This window comes from Pongo abelii, chromosome 14, assembly GCF_028885655.2.
Source record: "Pongo abelii isolate AG06213 chromosome 14, NHGRI_mPonAbe1-v2.0_pri, whole genome shotgun sequence".
In the NCBI taxonomy this organism is placed as follows: Eukaryota; Metazoa; Chordata; class Mammalia; order Primates; family Hominidae; genus Pongo; species Pongo abelii.
Genome location: NC_071999.2, coordinates 36,691,261 through 36,710,910, shown reverse-complemented (window position 1 = coordinate 36,710,910; position 19,650 = coordinate 36,691,261). Strand labels below are relative to the sequence as shown.

General features: G+C 38.2%; 1 protein-coding gene across 2 annotated transcripts in view; it reads right to left on the bottom strand.

The window, feature by feature from the left end:
• RXFP2 (relaxin family peptide receptor 2) overlaps positions 1-19,650 on the bottom strand; it is a 63,327-nt gene that overhangs the window by 19,654 nt on the left and 24,023 nt on the right. The window contains exons 4-11 of one of the 2 annotated variants that reach the window (XM_002824148.4): positions 18,027-18,132; positions 17,144-17,215; positions 8,671-8,742; positions 7,973-8,044; positions 5,969-6,040; positions 4,833-4,904; positions 1,647-1,718; positions 643-714 (exon numbers count right to left, since the gene is read on the bottom strand). In XM_002824148.4, coding sequence (XP_002824194.4) covers positions 643-714; positions 1,647-1,718; positions 4,833-4,904; positions 5,969-6,040; positions 7,973-8,044; positions 8,671-8,742; positions 17,144-17,215; positions 18,027-18,132 — 610 coding nt within the window. The remainder of the gene's footprint in view (positions 1-642; positions 715-1,646; positions 1,719-4,832; positions 4,905-5,968; positions 6,041-7,972; positions 8,045-8,670; positions 8,743-17,143; positions 17,216-18,026; positions 18,133-19,650) is intronic. The other variant, XM_002824147.4, reaches the window with a different exon arrangement.

The window sequence follows — 19,650 nt, the reverse complement described above, 5'->3', positions numbered from 1 at the left end:
GTAACATAACAGACTTAATTTTAACTTCCATTGATACACAATTATGTGGGGAGCAATGAATTAATAGTGAGAGAAATGATTTTAAAAGGCTTAGATCCATAAAACAAATATTTGAACAGAAAAAATTCACATGAGCTCTCTGAATATTTTTTTCAGTGAGCCTAACCCTCATTCTCAACATTGGAATTTGCTTCACCTGCTATATAAGTCATAATTTCTCAAGGAATAGTAAGCATCTTTGTTCCTTTGTTCAGTTATAAGGAATTAATATTATTTCAGTTAGTCAGTTATTCATTATCAAACATTTATTGGGAATTAACTATACTCCAGTCAGTAGAAAGAAATGATCCCTGTGTTTAAGAAGCCATGGAAAACTCATTTACTCCCAAACACACATAAATAAGAAATCACCCAAAGAAAACAAGTAGAGAAACTAGGGTAGGCTAAATCCATATTTAGCCCACTGTCTGATTTGAATGTGCTTTGGACTTCAGGATAATGTTGGTTTTCTTAATTGATTTTTAATATCCAATAGTCTACAGGATTTTGATTGCTACTAGTGGCAAAGCAGTCTCACTAGTCATTTAAATTTATAATCTCGGGAGAAGCAATCATATTTTCCTAGTAGACGATGCTACTTACAGTTCTCCTAAATTTTTTAATGAAGAAAATGTCTTCTCTGGAACAAAACCAATTTGATTTCTAGGCAGAAACCTGTAAGACATGGCGAGAATCAGCATGTGGGTTTGCGTCTGCTGTAGTAATCAGTTCTCATTGGGAGAGGCCACTGATCCAGGCAGAATTTTATAAGCCTCCTTTGAAGTCTTCAAGGGAGGCGTCTTTTGGAGTGGAACCTAAGGCAGGACTTTCTCACCGCGGACATCCCCATGTTCTCTTCAGAAAGTGCTGTCATGAGCAATTTGAGGTCCTGAGTGTGGTCTAGAAAGCTGCATTTTGTTTGGATCTAATTATTTCAGAAAATGTCTCTTTTAATTTTCCTTTTCCATTCTTTTTTCCAATCGTCCATCCAATCAACAAACATCACTAAGTGCTTACTAAATGTGGAAAACTATCATTAAAACAAAAACAAAACACTCATGTTTTGAAGCTTTCCAGCACGAATGCACTGATTGACCAAACCATCTGCCTTCCTGCCCCCATAAAAAATATAAACAGCGATCAGAATCATGAGGCAGAATCTTTGGCCAATCAGAATGCGTTAGATGTTTTTCCTTTTAGATGAAACTATGATTTTTTTTTTCTTTAAGGAGAAAGACATCAAATGGTAAGAGTCATTGGCTAATCATTGTAAAGCTAATCATGGTACAGCTAACCCCTTTCACATACATTATTTCCCTTCCTTGGTGACCATGGGGTTAGGAAACTGGAACTTTCAGGTCCCAGTTCAGCTGAGAAGGTGCATGGAAATAAAGATGGCACATGATGTCCCTAAAGGGTGAGCACCTTAACTTGAGGCTCAGCCCCAACATCCAAATCAATAAATCAGTGTGTGCATTTTCTAGCACTGCAGTGTCAGACCAAGGCTGTAAACAAAACACTACTTTAAAATTCTTTGTCAATGTTTTCTTTTAACTTCCAAATATATAGGGTTTCCCCTCATTTAGTGAAGTCCATTGTATACTTACAGCACTGTGAGCGAATCGCACGACAGAAACGTAGAATTTGTGAGATACTTTATTCTATTGCCTTCCAAATCCCTGGAAGTCATGGAGGAAAGATATTTTTAATATTTTTTGTACAAATCATATGCTTAGAGATACTTTTTAAAACAGTTATCAAGTTTATTTTTACTTCATTCCAGTTGTTACTATGCTTCCCTCCTAATTATCGCAAGGTTAGTATAACTAATATTATGCTTCTTTCCCCCTTCCAACTGATGTTAATAAAATTGAGGAAAGGGCAGCCTAACGTTTAGTAAGTGTCTTTCTGTGCTGAACGCTATGCTATTAATTATAATATTGCCCAACCCATCATAAACTACCATTGATTGGGCTTTTATGGTGCCAGGTGCTGTTCTACATGCATCACACAGCACTCCTGCCAAATTGCTGCTATTATCCCCCATTTAACATAAGAGAAATCCAAGGCTTTTGGTGATTCACTTTCCTTCTGGCCACACAGCTAGTAAGTGGTAGAACTGACCCAGCCCAGATCTGTCAGAATCTAAAGCCTAGACACTTAACTACTATGTCTGTGGCATCATTGATCGTTACATCCTCACATTCCCTCCAACATCAGGTAGATGTTTTTGTCTCTGTTTTGCTGAAGGAGAATCTCAGGCCAAAGTTATCCTGTACATACTGAACACCAGAGTCAGGATGTGAATCCCGATCTATGTGATGCCAAAGTGCAGGCTCTTTCTATGATGCCTCAAGGACGCTAATGCCAAGGGCAATGCTGCTCAGAATGGCAGGGACGCAACTTCAGCCCTGCCTAGAACTTGCTAGGAATGCAGATTCTTGCCCAAGACCAACTGAATCAGAAACTCTAGCACTGAAGTTCAGCCATCTGTGTCTCAGCAAGTTCGCCCATTGTTTACGATGCACGCTGACGTCTGAGAAGCACTGCTGGGGAGATTTCATTCTGCCAGGTAATTCTGCAGGTCAGTGGCATCCCACATACGCGGACAGCGCCCTCCGGAACACTCTGACATTCCGGCTTTGAGCAATGCGGGGGACTAAGAAACAGCCCATTTTTCTGCCAAGTCTCCTGATTTCTCTTCATAGTCAGCTTCTTACAGTGTTCCCCAAATATGGCAATAGCTATTTTTCTGCTTCTGAACTTTTCTCATAGTCACACTAAAATCACCAATCCCTTTGTCATTTTAAGAAAATCCTATTTTAAAACTATCTTGGAGATTTGTGTAGGAACTTGAGATGTACATTTTTCACACAATATACTGTGATTAAAAATAACAAACACTATACTCTCCTAAAAGTCCAAATATTGTGAAATGGAATGGAAAAAATGTTTTTCATGTTCTCAGAAGGACACTTTGGGGTTGTGGGAGCAAGTGTCCAACTTGATAGCAAGTAAGGGAAGAGGAGAAGCCTCCCCAGGACAGGATTTCTCCTGTCTGGCCTTTCTTCCTGTCTGGCCTCTCAGCTTCCTACCCTCTGTGCTGAAAGGCTCTCAATTGCAATCAGGCTGTCTTGCTACCTGTGCGTTTTTATTGCGTGTCAATTTTTTCCCACGTCTTTGTAGGAGCCCATTGTGAAAATGAGTGTCTCAGGAACCCTGAGCTCTGAGGCTGGTTCCTCACCTCCTGCTGACTGATGTCCCTTTTGGGGAGGGAGAGCAGGCTGAGCTCCTGATATTTTTCTGCTACCTTTACTCTTTCCTGTGTGTTTCCCATTGTGTATATGCACTTGTTTAGTTTCTAAGTATTTTCTTTTCACCTATTCTTATTCTCTTGGTGTTCAGGTCATTATTTCTGTTTTTAACAGTGGCACACTTACATGAGACCTCTGTTGTTTTAGAAGCCATTTGACAGCATATATTTAAATAAATACATAAAAATAAACATCAGAAAATAAACACACCACCACCTAATAGTGTTGTAACAAGAGATTTTGGGGTTAGTTCAGAGGGGATCAAAAGCTGAAGTACTAAAACTTTATCATCTTATGAGTCTTGAGTTCCATGATTTGACTGAGAAGAGTTCCAGCAGCGGTACCATCAGCATTTTCATGGAACAGGAAAGCAATAGACGTGACAATCCTGGTTGTTGCAGAAGACTGTGAAGGTGTATGTGGCAGAGAATGGTGGGTAATGATGGTGAAGGTACGACGTAAATTAAATGAATGTTTTAAACAGGTATTGGTTAAAAGCTAACAAGGAGTGGAAATGGTTTAGTACATCCATCCTAACAAAGGCTTGTTGAGCACCTATTATGTACTGGTCATTGTCCTAATGCTGGCGTAGGAAATCATATGATAGGTTTCTGCCTTCCTAGAATTTACGGAACAGTATAGAAGACATAAGCACGAGGAGGGTGGATCACCTGAGGTCAGGGGTTGAAGACCAGCCTGGCCAACATGGTGAAACCCCATCTCTACTAAAAATATAAAAATTAGCCAGGCTAATTTTTATACATTTTATACAGGTGCATGCCTGTAATCCCAGATGCTCGGGAGGCTGAGGCAGGAGAATCACTTGAACCCAGGAGACAGAGCTTGCAGTGAGCTGAGATCGCACCACTGCACTCCAGCCTAGGTAACAGAGTGAGACTCCATCTCAAAAAAAAAAAAAAAAAAAAAAAGACATAAGCCCAATGACATGACTATATGGTGATAGTACGCTGAGATAGGGATGAGATAGTACCCTGAGATAGGGCAGTGTGGTGGAGTTTTGTAGATGATGTAATGTGTGGGAGTACATAGGTGGCTGCTGAAACTGGTTGGTGTGTCAGGAATGGCCTCCTGGAGGTGATGTTTAAGTTGTCTTTCGAAGGAAATGTTTAAGTTATCCCAAAGAATAAGGGAGCAAGACTTTTTAAGTCCAAGGAACAATATGCTTAGGGAATTGACTGTAGCAGTAGTAGTTTGATACATGCATACGAGGGTCAGGGACAGCATCTAGATGGGGTAAGGAATGGAAAACAAGGGTCTTGGATGCTCAAAGGGAAGGTCAAACTTTACCCTCACCCTTTGGGAACCCTCAAATAATTTTGAAACTGGGAAGGTAATATGATCAGATTTTGGTTTTGGAAAGAAATTATAGATGGACTTTCTAGGTAACCTTGAATTAACTTTATTGCTAGTTTCCTTAATCAGGGCAAATAACAAATTAATTCCTAAATAAATACTCACACCCAGTTGAGTTGAGGCATTTGGGCACACATCTGCTTGGGAAGAGCTTCTACGTAGTTATTTACCATAGACCTTTACACAAAGAAAATGTCAATTAGAAATAAAATGATATGACACTTTTAGAACAGTCTTTTGATTATTTTAAAATTTCAAAACTTGCATGCTAAAATTAATATCTTACGATGATAACATATATAGCTATTTCAAAATGGTCTTTAAAATATGTGTATGGCAAAGATTAGGGAGCAGATGTTGTCAAAGAAACTAAGAATGCATAAGTATGATACATATCCTAGGAATAGATGTTACACAGTTTAATTTTATGAGATGAAACAAAAGTATATATTGGGTAATAATTTTGAAGTTCATGGTAATTTTCCTTGTAAACTTCACATTGTAATCATTTCCAGTGCCATATATCCAAAGTTTCTTCTTAAGGGCATCATTAATCATTTATAATATTAAAGGGCCACATTGGAAACTGCATTAAATTGGAGAAGTGACAGTAGGGGGAATTTAGGGAAAGAAAACTACTCATGAGCATGTTAAGCTGCATGATTAATTTATGATATTGTGGTTCCTTTTGACAAATGGAAAAATAATGATGTTATATGATCAGTTGTAAAGGAATATAATAATCCCCTGCTGATAAATCATTCTAGTGTATTAATAAACAGTGAAAATATTATTGTGAGGGAGCTCTCTTGGTAGGACAAAGATTTTGAAAGTTTCAGTGAGTCTTGCTGGGCAAAGGCACATTTTCTTCCATTAAAAATGGAGTTGGAGATGAACTCCTGGGAGATTCTAAGAAAATATAAACGTGGGATATGAAAATTAATACTATCTTTGGTCAACCACTGCAAATAAAAACATGCCTTAGTACTAAAGGAAATTAAAGGGGATAGAAAAATCAACTAGTAGGCTTAAAATATTCATGATGATCTGGTCAGCTCTTCCCTTTGAGCCATGGCCAGGAAGTATTATATTAACAGTAACTGTGGCTGGAAACACAGGAGAAGTTTTGACTAATAAAAATTTTTGTGGACTTGATTTTTTTAAAAGTTGTTTTTGTAAGCTAGTGCTAGATGTCATTGCAATGTATCGATAGATGTATTGAAAGGTTGATGAATACTCACAGGAAAAACAAGGAATTTAATCCCGTAAACAAGCGCTGTGAAATTCTGGTTATTGGATTGTCATCTAGAATTCTGACAAAATGTATCAAGAAACATTTCCAATATTAGAGACATTTGTGAAATAAAACCTGCCTCCCCTCAACACCTGGGCTACTCCTTTGTGTGCTTCCGTACTTGGAGCTTTTCCTTCCCTCTGTGGTTGGAGCAACTCTTTCCTCCAAATTCCTACAGCTTCCATCCCACTTATCAAGTTAGATTCTGATTGTTTTGCTTTCTCCCTGCTGCCTCCACCTCCTGCTGGACTTAAAGACCCACGTTGTATCTGTCACCTCTGGGTACCTGGGTCTGGCACAAACTCCATGTATTGAATGCATTTGGGCTCCATAAATGCCTTAATCTACTAATTGGCTGAGCTGAAGGATGAATGAAAATATAATTTTTAGGAAATCACAGAGGGTTCTTTGGTCTCATGGCATTAAACTGATGTATTAAATAAGGTGTGTTTAAATCAATGGATGGATGTCACGCTATTCATAAGGAGCTTTCTGGGTGAAAGAGTGAAACTATTTGCATATTCAAACCACTGTTTTAAACTATATTTTGTAGAAGAAATTCGAGTAAGGGGAAATAGGCCTCTATTCCTCTTGTTGCCTGTGAAGCCAGGTTGTGTTTCCTCTTACTTAACAGTGGCTGGTGAGGGCAGGAGTGGGAGAAGGGAGCCACATTGAGCACCTACTATATGCCAGGAGCTCTGCGTGTGGAACTGCTTAACTGTTATGTGATATAATCCTCACAACATCCCTCTTGAAAAGGAATTATAATTTACAGATGAAAATAAAGAGGTCTAGGAAAATTAAGAAAGTTGCCTGGGCTGGGCATGGTGGCTCATGCCTGTAATCTTAACACTGAAGAGTATTAGGCAGGCAGATCGCTTGAGCTCAGGAGTTGGAGACCATCCTGGGCAACATGGTGAGACCCACCCCATCTCTACTAAAAATACAAAAAATTCGCTGGGTGTAGTGGCTCACACGTGTAGTCCCAACTACTCAGGAGGCTGAGGTGGGAGGATTGCTTGAGTCCCAGAGATTGAGGCTGCAGTGATTGAGATTGTACCAGTGTGCTCCAGCCTGTGTCACAGAGTGACACCCTGTCTCAAAAAAAAAAAAAAAAAAAAAAAAAAGAAGGAAAGAGGGAAGGAAGGAAGGAAAAGAAGGAAGGTGAGCAAGCAAACAAGAAAGAAAGAAAGAAAAAAAGAAAGAAAGAGGAAGGAAGGAAGAAAGAGAGAGAAAGAAAAAAAGAAAGAAAAAAAAGAAAGAAAGAAAGAAAAAGAAAGAAAGAAAGGAGGAAAGAAAGAAAAAGTTGCCTGGAAGGCTAATCATGGGGCTAAGGGCCAGGCACACAGAAGGGCCTGGATGAAGTTGAGGCCCTGGCTTTTTCCACTAGACCAGGCCAACCTGCAGAAAATGGGCAAACAATACAGAAAGCCTTCTAACCGGCCCTTGTGTATTTTCCTGGTGAAAGCACAGACATCTGACGTGAGGTTTCTTGGAACGGAGCTGGTGGCTCAGTCTGGAAAGTGGTGAAATACTACAAGCTATCATGTTTTCAGACTTCTCTCTGAATGCTCTGGAAAGCAGAACAAGTTCTTAACTTGCTTACTTTTCAGTACAGTGGTTTTCAGCAGAGGTCAATTTTTTCTCCCAAGGGACATTCAGCAATGTCTGGAAACATTTTTAGTTGTCACAACTCTTGGGAGAAGGGGTATACTACAGGCATCTAGTGGGTAGAGGCCACAGGTGGTTCTTAGCATCCTAAAATGCACAGGCACATAACCACTACTTGACATGACATTGAATTGCCTGGATAAAGTTCTGCAGATTATATGATAATCAGAAAAGTAAGTATAAAAATAAGATATGTCAAATAGTGGAAACTATATTAGCACTGTTATATATCATCAAGACTATGATCCTTTATGGGAGAAAGAAGAATTAGAGTACTTACAGCCAAGTTAGCTGATGTAAGTCTTTGAATATTCCAGGTCTGAGAGTTGTGATGCAGTTGTGGTTGAGATATCTACAAATAGCATGGGTGAGTTAATTAGGCAAACTCAATACCCCATTTTAGTCACATATAATTAGAATATGAGCCACTGATGATGATTATGAATATGGACATCTGCATCTGAAAGTACTCGGCTGAATGAGCAGAGGGGTCAAATTCAAGGGGTATCCAGAAGGTACAGATAACCACAAGCCCAGTGTGTGCAACACCAGGGCCAGGGCAGAGAAAGTGGTCCTAAAATGTTTTGGGATATTACATCATGTTAGATTGTAAGGGTATAATAACTAAGTATGTGGGGCAATTTTTGCTTTTGTCCTTTTTGGTGACATCCTTAGTAGACTAGCATTTTAAGAAAATGCATAGCAAGTTAGCAAGAGTTAGAAAAGAAATAAAATGCTAAAATATTGTGGAAGTGACCCAAGCTAGAGAAGACAAGGTTAAGGAGAACCTTTATATGTCTTCTGGTAAAGATAGGAATCTTTTAATAATTCTTTCAGTGTAATAACTTATCTAAGTACTTTGTGATAACCTATTCCTCCCACTTCCCTACAATCAAGTCAAGCCTTGAAAAAGTACCATTCTATCCTTTTAGTCTTTGCTTAAAATTATACCTATAATATGAGAAAGAAGTTACTCACAATATTTGCAGATTATATAATCCAAAAAATGCTTTCCTGGATATGTGTCTAATGCAATTATGCTGAAGAAATCTGGTAGGAATAAGATAAGAGAGTCAGGTGATTATGGTTTATGGACTATGTTAGGTTGTTGAACATATTCTCCACTTTCTTTACCTGAAGACAATTGTGAAATTGAAGTACGAAGTCCTATTCTCATGCTGGGGAGATGTTGTCAGTGAGAAATGGCTACGAACTAGCCAGTGCTTTCCTCATAGTACTCATGCAATGAGATTGAGGCATCTCTGATTCATACCGCTGAACTCCAGTGTGATGTGTCTGCGGAAGGATCTAGTCTTGTTTCCGCAAACTGGAACTATGGTGACCGTCCTGTTCTGACTGGCGGGAGTTTCTGGCCATGTGAGACTAGCTAGCCTACACTGCTGAACTTTCTTCCTCTTTGTGCACAGAGATGCACCTTTAACTCCTCATTTATCTTTATTCTATTCCCATGAAATAAAGGAGAGGGCAAGCTTTAATTCTTTTCTATTTCATGATGCAAAGTGGGAAGGACAAGGCAAGTTAAGTACTCAGGATATCAAAGGACATCAGTAGTTGAACCAGGGCAAGTATGCCAATTTCAAGTCACAGGATCAGGACTGACTTAACCACTGAAGCAACTTAACAGCACAGTATTGATTCCGTAATTGCGCTGTCAGGAGTATCTAAGTAAATAGTTTCCATTTGCTGTCTTCATTGTACAATGGGAAGTTAGCTCTGAATTCCTGTTCTCTGAAGGCTCTCAGGGGCAGGCAATACCTACACTAATAGTAACAAATTGTTACATAGTCTTTTGAATGGCTTCCATTTCTCTTATTTTGGTTTGAATTGCTTCCTAAACTATTACACAGCGCTGTTTCATTGTTATGATATTCTACTGCAAAACTATTTGTAGATCACATGCTCATTTGACATCTGGCTATACTGTGAATTTTGTTATACCATGATTATTTCCTAGCAGAGCTCCCCAGCCTTTGCCTCTGAGTCACGATTGTCTTGTAAGAGTGCCAGGATAGTGACTCTTTCAGACCTGAAGATAAAGCCAAGATCGGAGTGGTTATCACAGGTCAGGAAGGGGGAAGGTGAAGGGATACAAATGAATATTTGCTACCACTAAACTGTACACTTAAAAATGGTAGAGATGGTAAAGTATACATATTTAACTTCAATTAAAAAAAGAAAATGAAAGTAAATAAAAATTATTAGAAAGGAAAAAAAAAAAAAAGCCAGGACAGGCTTCCAGTTATCAGCAAACACAATCTTTTACCCCAAGTACTTTACAAATATGGTCATTTTCCCTATGTTCCTCCATGTGGTTGGCACTACAGAGCATTACATCTGTGGTGATATGCAAAGCATCAATTTCAATCCTGCAAAGTAAACTTGAAATCCAGTGTGACCTTGTGCCATCTTAACCCCCATTCCTGGCACCATATCTATGGGGAGATGCTTCACAGAGCAGCATACATTCTGCTTTCGGTTTAAGGTTCTGCTATGAATAGGATGAACTCACACAGATCAATATCTGTTTTAGCATTTTCAGGGCCTTGAGACTGATGCAATGAAAGTTAATATGATGAATTATGTTACAGTAGCAAATGAAAATAGAAAAAGAGCAAAATACTGTATTGTAGGTATATTGAAGTTTCTCTTAAATATACAATTCACTGCTTAACTAATGCTATTTACATTTTATTCAAGATGAGAAATTCAAAAATGGAATGTATATTTTACCTACATGTTGTCGCATCTTGAAGAGATGAGTGGAGTTGCAAATTGTGAATTTGACCTTACGCTTTTGTCTTATAAGTCAAGGGAAAGGAAGAGTAAAACCAATGATCCGCACAACTCATCTGATGTGTACAACCTATCTCCCTTCGCTGACATCAGTTAAAACTCAAACTCTTAGATAACGAAGAGCTTCTAGTCTTCTATTTAGTTAGCTGGTTGCCACCCCATAGAGAGCTGTAGTCCCTCCTATGTTCCATGTCTCAGACTTAGGCTGCTGAACTTGAACTCCTTCGTCTAGTCTCTGCTGTCTTCTTTGCAGAATAGTAGCTTAAAGAATGTGTGGGGATATTTGGAAACATGACAACTTGGCAAGTGGCGCCCTCTTTTTATTCAGAGCTGAGATGTGAGCCCATTTAATATACTTTACACTGAATGCCTTTTCTAAGGATAACTTACAGGTTCATGAATTCCTGCTGTTTCAGCTGTCAGGACTTTTCAAGCAGAAATGCCAGGAATTTATGTACCCGAAACTAAAGCAAATAAATGCTTTAATGACATGCATGTTTATAGGCTATTTTTGAATGTGCCATTTTGTATTCAAAATCCAGACAGACACCTTGAATTTCATTTTGTTGCCAGTGATTGTATTTAACAAGAACCCAGATTAAGAAGGAATTCCTAATTTATAAAAGGTTTTGTTACAATAAGGAGGAGAACTGCTGTTTGTTTCCATGGTAGCAGTGATAAAGTATTATTGTCAATCCCATAAATTGTATTTTATTTCTCTGAAAGGTCATTTGAAACTGCGTCCACCCCCAATTTAGAAAGGCTTGACATTTTAAAAGATTATTAAAATGAATAAACTGATCAATAGTAAAAACATTCAGATCAGTTAAGCAACACTTATTCATCTGGCAATTAAGATTTAATTTTGATTTAGGAATTTGTTTTTTTTTTTGGATGCCTAAATGACCTCAACTCCACTGTGAATATTTAGAGCATTCCAGACTGGAGACTCCCTTGACATTAAATTTGGTGATCTCGCAGGACAACAGTCCCCAACCTTTCTGGCACCAGGGACCGGTTTCATAGAAGACAATTTTTCTTTTTGTTGTTGTTGTTTTTTTGTTTTTAAGACAGAGTTACACTCTGTTGCCCAGGCTGGAGTGCTGTGGTGAGTTCTCGGCTCACTGCAACCTGGACTTTTTGGGTTCAAGCGATTCTCCTGCCTCACCCTCTTGAGTAGCTGGGACTACAGATGCATGCCACTGTGCCTGGCTAATGTTTTTGCTGTATTTTTAGTAGAGATGTTCACCATGTTGGCCAGGCTGGTCTTAAACTTCTGACCTCAACAGATCCACCTGCCTCAGCCTCCGAAAGTGCTGGGATTACAGGCTTGAGCCACTGTGCCTGGCCACTTTTTCTATGGATGGAGAGGGGGGATGGTTTCAGGATGATTCAAGTGCATTACATTTATCCTTAGATTCTCTTAAAGAGTGCACAACCTAGATCCCTTGCATGTGCAGTTCACAATAGTGTTCACACTACGGTGAGAATCTAATGCCACTGCTGATCCGACAGGAGGAGGCAGAGCTCAGCTTTGCTTGCTCGCCCACCACTCACCTCCTGCTGTGCAGCCCAGTTCCTAACATGCCACAGACTGGTATTGGTCTGTGGTCCGGGGTCTAGAGACCCCTGGCATAGGATATATCCCAATACAACTTAAATATGCAGATTAACTTTATTAGCTCAATACAGTCTAAAACACATATTTGTGCATGTCTGTTCTCTGCTCAAACAGAATAAAATTCAGATGCTTTAGCTGGCATACAATCAAGATTCAGTGACCTCTCTGGCATACGCTCCATCATGTCCTGTGGGGATGCCTTTCCTTTAGACAAACTGCCTGTTCACTCTCTTCTCAACATCCTTTGAGCATTTCTGCTTATGTTTCTTTCTTCTCCCTGGTGAAGATGCTCCCCACCTTCTCTTTAGATCTACGTGTTAGTGCTACCCATTGTTCATTCAGCAAATACTCATTAATCCTTATGGGTTTCTTACTAGGTATGCTACGACACAGGCCTCAATAGACTAAGAGAGAACCAGGAGGACCGTCCAGCCCATGAGGAGGGTATGGTGGTCAGAGAGTTGTTCCTTCGAGAAGGAAAGTGAGGGCTTCATGAAAATAGAATTGTCATTGACTCGAGTCATGTGTAAAACTCAAACAGTAGAGAATACTGTGGCAATAAAAATGTGTATCTAGTTGGAGAAGCACGAAAGTGTTAAGGAAAGTCTCAGTTTGCCTCCTGGAACCTGTTTTATAATGTTGTGAGATAATATAAAAGGAACAACTACTTATTTCTCAACTCCTACTTTGTTCTTGTGTTCTGGATCAAAGAAGATGGTCTTAGGATTGAAGCAAATGGAAAGGCTATATGGCAGGTCAGTGAAAGCCCAAGATGGTAGAAGGTGTTAATCAAAATTAGTTAAAGCCCTCTGGTTTGGAAATTTTCTCCCAGAAATTGAGAAATGCCAAAAAATTAGAACATCAAATTATGATCAATTGCTGAAGAATCCAGAGAAAGGATGAGCAGCTGGAAAGTAAAAGATGGCAAATGTAGTCTTAAGTTCTCAAAAAGGGAAGAAGTTGGTTTAACAAGCTGTAGTTGGATGAGCTCAATGCTGGTCTTGGGAAGATCATAGAACAGGTGAATATGATGCTGCTTTGTCTATGCCTCAAAGAGAAAGTGACCAGGAGAGTTCACAAGAAACCACATGGCAGACCAACTTCATATTCTTCTTTGAAAGACTGTGCAAAACTATGTGATAAACATTGTTACATGTCTACTGGGCATTGATCAAGCAGTTTTATAATTTTGTAAGGACAAAAGAAAGAATGATACATATTCTTATCTGAAGGATGATGATGAAGGAATATAGAAAGACAATTTAGTGCTGTTCTCTTCAATATTTTACTCCATGACCTGGGTGAAGGTAGTTGATCTTATTTGCAGATGACATAATTATGAGAGGAGTAGTGACTATGATGGAAAATACAAAAAGACCTTCACACTCCGAGAAGAAAAGCTGACTCTAACAGGATGAAACTGACTAGGGATGTATTTAAGGACCCATGACTAACTCTTAAATGCTAAGTGCATGAGTACAAGATGTAGCACACACATCACTTAGCAGCAACACATGTGGCATGGGATTAGAAATTATAGATCACTAGGAGTTAAGAGTATCATGAAGTCATCAAAAGAGCAATATAATCATAGGGCACATAGAGTGCAGAAGAAAAGGGATGCGAGTTCTTCGCCGTTTGCCTCGGTCATGTTACAGTGATAATAGTATATTTATTCTAGATGTCACCCATCAAGACAAATGTAGGCAAACATATGCAGATTATTGTGACTAGAATGAAGAACAGATTTGAAACTGTGTCCTTTGGGGAGGAATTTAAGGAAATGGGGGTACTTAGGGAAGAGATTTGTGGTGTGGTGGAGGGTGACGATAGCTAGTGTTAAATATCTGTAGACGTATGTAGAAGACCAATTAGATGTGTTCTGAGCAGTCTCTTGGGGGTAAATTTAGGAATGATGGGAAGCTTTAGAGGCACCTTGAGCAGTGGTAATGTGGACAAAATTATTAGTGAATTGTCTGAAATTCCATTTCCCTAGTACCTTCTAATCCTCTTTCTGGTTTATTTTTAGCCCTCACCACCACCTAACAAATTATATATTTTAAACTTTGTTTATTGACTACCTTTCTTGATTGGAAATTAAGCTCCACAAGCTCAATTTCAACTGTGGCTTTTCATCTGTGTTGTTCATGCGGTATCCTTGGTGCCTAGCACCTTGTAGGTATCAATAAATATTTATCACAGGAGTGAATGAATATGTGGGTCTTGCTAGCTACTGCTCTCCTGCTACCAGATACCAAGAGTTCTGGCTGAGTCCCATCTGGTTTCTTCCTCCCCCTGACATCCCTTCCTGGGGATGGTTTGGTATTTGCCACATTTGTTATTTGGGTCATTGTATGAAGATTGGGAAGAAAAAGGTAAGAGTAGATGGACAGGAGGGACAAGAAGTAGGACTGGTGCTGGGGGCTATTTTTCTGGGAGTTTGGAAAAGAGCAGGAGGAGTTGAGGAATGTGTGTAAAGGGGATGGGGAGGAAAAGAGATTTAAGGAAGCATTGTTGAGCTTATGAGCTGCTCTAGGATATTTGAGTATAAAGAACGAGTTATTTTCAAATCAAAGTTTACTTACTGGGTGGTTTCATTGATAATAACATATTCTGAGCCTGGACTATGTGGGTGGGCTTCCAAAGGAGCATGGTCAGAAGGTTTGGGTTTGAGGCCAATCTCTACTACTTGTCAGCTGACTGACTTTGGGCAAACAACTTCTCTCCCCAAGTGGCTTTCCTCATTCCTGAAACTGCTGTAACGGTGTCTGCCCCACCTCACAGACTTTGGGGATCAAAGCCAAAATGAAAATTCCAAATATTGGAATTCTTTGTAAACTTTAAAAAGTGGTAGATGACTGTAAGCAATTGTGTTTTATCCCTCTGTGCTTTATCTTACATATAATAGACACTTGGTGAATGTTTATTGATGAGAGTCTCATAACCTCTTTTCTATTAGTCTCTGGGAAAATTAAATTGCCTGCAAATCATCAAATAGCAGCTTGCATGGGGAGAAGCCCTGTCAGGTGATATTCAGGTTATGATGTGGTGCCTGTTTTCTCCAACAAAGTAGAATTAGACATTTACTTGGAGAAATTGCTAGCTAATCTTGGCAATAAAGGTTAGTCTCTATCTTTTTTCACTTGGAAAATTGTGGACCTGAATTATTAAATTGCTTCTATATTCTTCTCTTCAGTGGGCTATCAGAGCCTGGGACCACAGAGGGAGATATTGGCATAGAACACAGTTATGAGTTAATAGACCAAGGAAGGACGTGGCCTGAAAAGTCTAATTTTAACCCTCCTGCTTGAGCCTCTAGTGACTCCGCCCCCTCTCCAGAAGTCAGCTTGCCCCAAATTAGGGGGAAAAACATATACAAGGGAATTCTACATGGGGTGGGACAGTCTGTGCTGGTAGAAACTCAGTTGATTGCTAGAACAATTTCTTTCCCTCTTAAGGTTTCCTGTTATGGTAAAGTAAGCACTACCTTGGACATCAGAAGACATTGGCTCTAATTCTGGCTCTTTCACTTACTAGTTGTAGATCTTAGGTGAGTCATTTAACCATTGCAGACTTTAGTTACTTCATGTATAATGAGAAGATTGAATTAGAAATTCTTAAAACTTCTATGACTCTAGAAAATAGAATTTCAATTGCTATGAAACAAGAATTTTGAAACAAAAATCTCTTCCCTTCGTTTCTGCTAGTGCTATTTTATTTTTCCTCCCACATGTATTATTCAGGCAGTACAAAGACAATATTGATTCATCTAATGAACATGTTGTGATTTTAGGGATTTCTTGGAAGACTAGGAAGAATGTGGTTAGAATTTCCTCTCTAGAGGAATCTGGACAAGCAGAGCCAATGCATAGCTACTCCAGTGTGGCAATGACATGACCACATACCCACATACTTTAGGATGAAGCAACAGGTCTGAGGGCAGTCGGGGTTTACAGAGGCCACAATCAAGCCCAGGTATGATTGAGTATTGATGTTCACACAAGGTTCTACCTCATGGACTTCCATTAACTACTTCTTTTCTTGTATGAGGAAATTTATACCTAAATTCAGGAACACAAAATCCTTGATGGTATTTCAAACCAAATGTGTGTGCCCAGTATCAGCAAAGATTCAGATAATTTTTATTCCTGGATTTTCATAAATTTCACACTTACAAATGACTGATACACGAACCTGAATATTCTCCATTTATTAATGTGAATAGAAAGCATCCCACCCCACTTATAGGAATGCTCTTATTCTCTATGCCATGCAACTTTTCAAATACTTTAAAATGAAGAAATTGGAAAATTAAATTCATCATCCTAAGGTTGCTTGGTGAGTAGGGAATCAAAGCAAAGGGATTGTTCATGAAAATTGTGGTGGGGATTGATGGTGCATCCTGACTCTCCAAGAGAGATCATCTCTAGGGATTATATTTTCCAGTTCCCAGTTTTCTTTCTTGGATGATTCTGGAAGCATATTGGCCCTTCTTTGTCACAGAATACCTTCTCTGCTGATCATATCCTATTTATTGGCATTTTCTTTCCTCAGCTATGTTAATATCACTGATTGCACAACTCCTGTGTTTTCACTCCTAACACCCTGGGGGATATCTGTACCCTATCATTATGTATCTGAAATGATCTGATTGTTCTTGTTTATGCTGTCACTCTTTTTTTTCAAGTGAAAAAGTGCCTCTGAATCTGCAATGTCATTTTCCCAATATCTTGAGGAAAATAATGGAACTGTGTATTTTCCTATTGAGATGTTTTACCTTGACTCCAAGTTAATTCTCCGAAAAAGTTTAAATAAAATGGGTTCAGCTCCTTTAAATTATGAAATGGAAAGATAACATAGTTTCAAATGTTTTATTTTCTAATCTTAATTACATTTAGAAACATAAATGTAATGATAAAGATAACAAACGATATTGTATTTTATTTTTAGATCAGAAACATCTTACACCACCACAATGATTTTTTAAAAATAAATATACTATTAATGGCTACTTACATCTTTTTAAGTTTTGTGTATTTGATGAAAACTTTATCTGGAAGACTGTGGATTTTGTTTTTCTTAAGAGACCTAAAATAACATGTAAAGCAAACTTCATTATGGATTGTTATGGCCAACCCAACTTTTCCCTGGAGGCCACATGCTTGGGAAAAGAATATTTGATGATATTCATTATACTAATCCATATTTGAACATGACAATAACTAAAAATTTTTCATGGGAGAATGAAAAGTTTATAAAGCAAAATAAAGTAGCTTGTGAGTATTTGACAAATGTAGCTAGTTAGTATAGTAGACTGGAAAGTCCATAGTGATTTAACTTCTTTGTTTTTACTCTGTGGGTGCATTAACAAACCAAACCAAACCAAAAACCAACCAAAGATCCCAACCCACTCATGCATGCCCAAATGATGACATGACTGCAAATTCCTGAGGCTTTCAAGAACTTTATGCAAAGTACAGAAAATTTTGCGTGATATAACATAGCTACTAGCTTCATGGATCTTTTATATCTTTGCAGTCTTGGATAGATTACCAACATTAAAAATGACGTAGAATAAGTGAGTGTGCTTCCTTTTTAAAAAAAAAAAAACATTTCAGCACAAGCACGGTAGTAATCATACATAAATCAGAAAGCAATTGAAAATAAGAACTCCAGGCCCACAGACATTTGTGAGCTAACTGATCACAGGCTAATCTAACATACAGTGTGTAAACCATTTTTTCCCCCTGAATAGGAAGCATGGAGAATTCTCTGATGACTGGTAGTTTTAAACAGAGTTTCTATTATTTTTCTAATATACAAGCAACACTATTGGGTTTTTTCTTGGTTTTCATGTGATTATAGGGACAGATATCACCAATAATTAAGTTTTACTCACAGTAATGTCACATTGTTAGAAATCATCGGCACAGACTTTAAGTCACCATTAACACATTCCAATTCAGTTTCTTTGCAGTCACAGCATTGTGGATACTGTTTTAGAACTAATGGGACAAAAAGAGTAAGATTTCATTAGTAAAAAAATACATTTCTTTAATTATGACTTTGCTTTTAATAACTGATATTGTTTTCTTTTCATCGAATGTATAAAATTTACATCGGTTAACTGAACTCATTCAGCCCCTAATAAAATTAAATAAGAATTCTCTCCTACTTAAATGTAGACTAATGTGTTAATCTCAGTTCTAGCTTCTAGTAGTCATTTCAGAGGCATTTACCAAGTGATTGGAAAAAACGCGCAAAATGTTAACTAGCCTAAACTCATCTAGTGAAGCAAGATTAAGTTCACTTCAATGAAAAACATTCGTATGATTGAGTAATTCTTAATGGATATGACTGAGTCAATTCATTTGAATAGCATAAAATAGTTGCTCAATAAATGCTTTTTGCTTAAAATGAGATTCAATTTTTTTCTTCTTTCAAACTTCCCTTAGAGCCGTGAGAAGATTGAGATGCAGGTTCTACCATAACCACCCTGGCACCTTACTAAAATCCATCCAGCCAGATATTCCTTCATTTTGGTTCTTTGTTTTTCATTACTATGAGGTTGAAAGTTGAAGGTAAAATTTGTAGAGAAGCTGCAAAGCTGAGATAACCAAAGATCTATCTATCTGAAGCATTCAGAAGAAAGAAGAAGGATTCAGGATGTACTCTGAAGGGACTTACGTAGTTACTAAGATAATGGCATGTAAAGGAGTGAGAAATCTAAGGAGAAGCCAGGCCAAGCTGGTCCATATGACAGTCACTGTGTATGTGTGTGTGTGTGTGTGTGTGTGTGTGTGTGTGTGTGTGTGAAAGAGAGAGAGACAGACGAGGGCAGAGGAGAGAGAGAGAGGCTTTGAGAGAGAGAGCAAGTATTTCTGGAGTCTGATTTCTCCTCGGAGCCTATGAATATTTGTACTGATAGAGCTAAGAATGTGAGAGTTATTTTTGAATTTATTTTGTTATTTATTTTAATGTAATTATAAGTTCTTTTCAGTTGCCCTGCTCTTTTAGATCACTTTTATCCAAATGTTATTTTAAAAGTAAATTTTACTGAATTTAATTAGTAAAGCCAACAAACTTCTACTGAGTACTTAATGTAAAAGATGCTTTTAGTGTATACATTTTGGAAAATATTTTATGTTGTCTATACATATATGTTAATTAGCTCAACTTCCTAAAGATAACTTTCATATGCTTACGTCAATGTTTATTGACATAACCACCATTGAAATAGTGGTTATATGATTAAATTGAAAACCTGTGGTTGGAAACTTATTTACCAATAGAAAAATTTCATATGGTCAAGCTGGGTGTGTTGTCAAAACCAGAAATGTGAGCATTAACTGTTCACCCTCCATCACCTGCAAGCCAGTCATGCCCCCATGATTCTGTGGATTCTTTTTCTGAAACGCCTTTTGCATCTCTCTCTACCTCAATCTTCTCAATGGCATTTTCTGGGGATTGGAATAAACATAATAACCAGTATCTCTTTTATCATCATTCTTTCTCCTCTATCT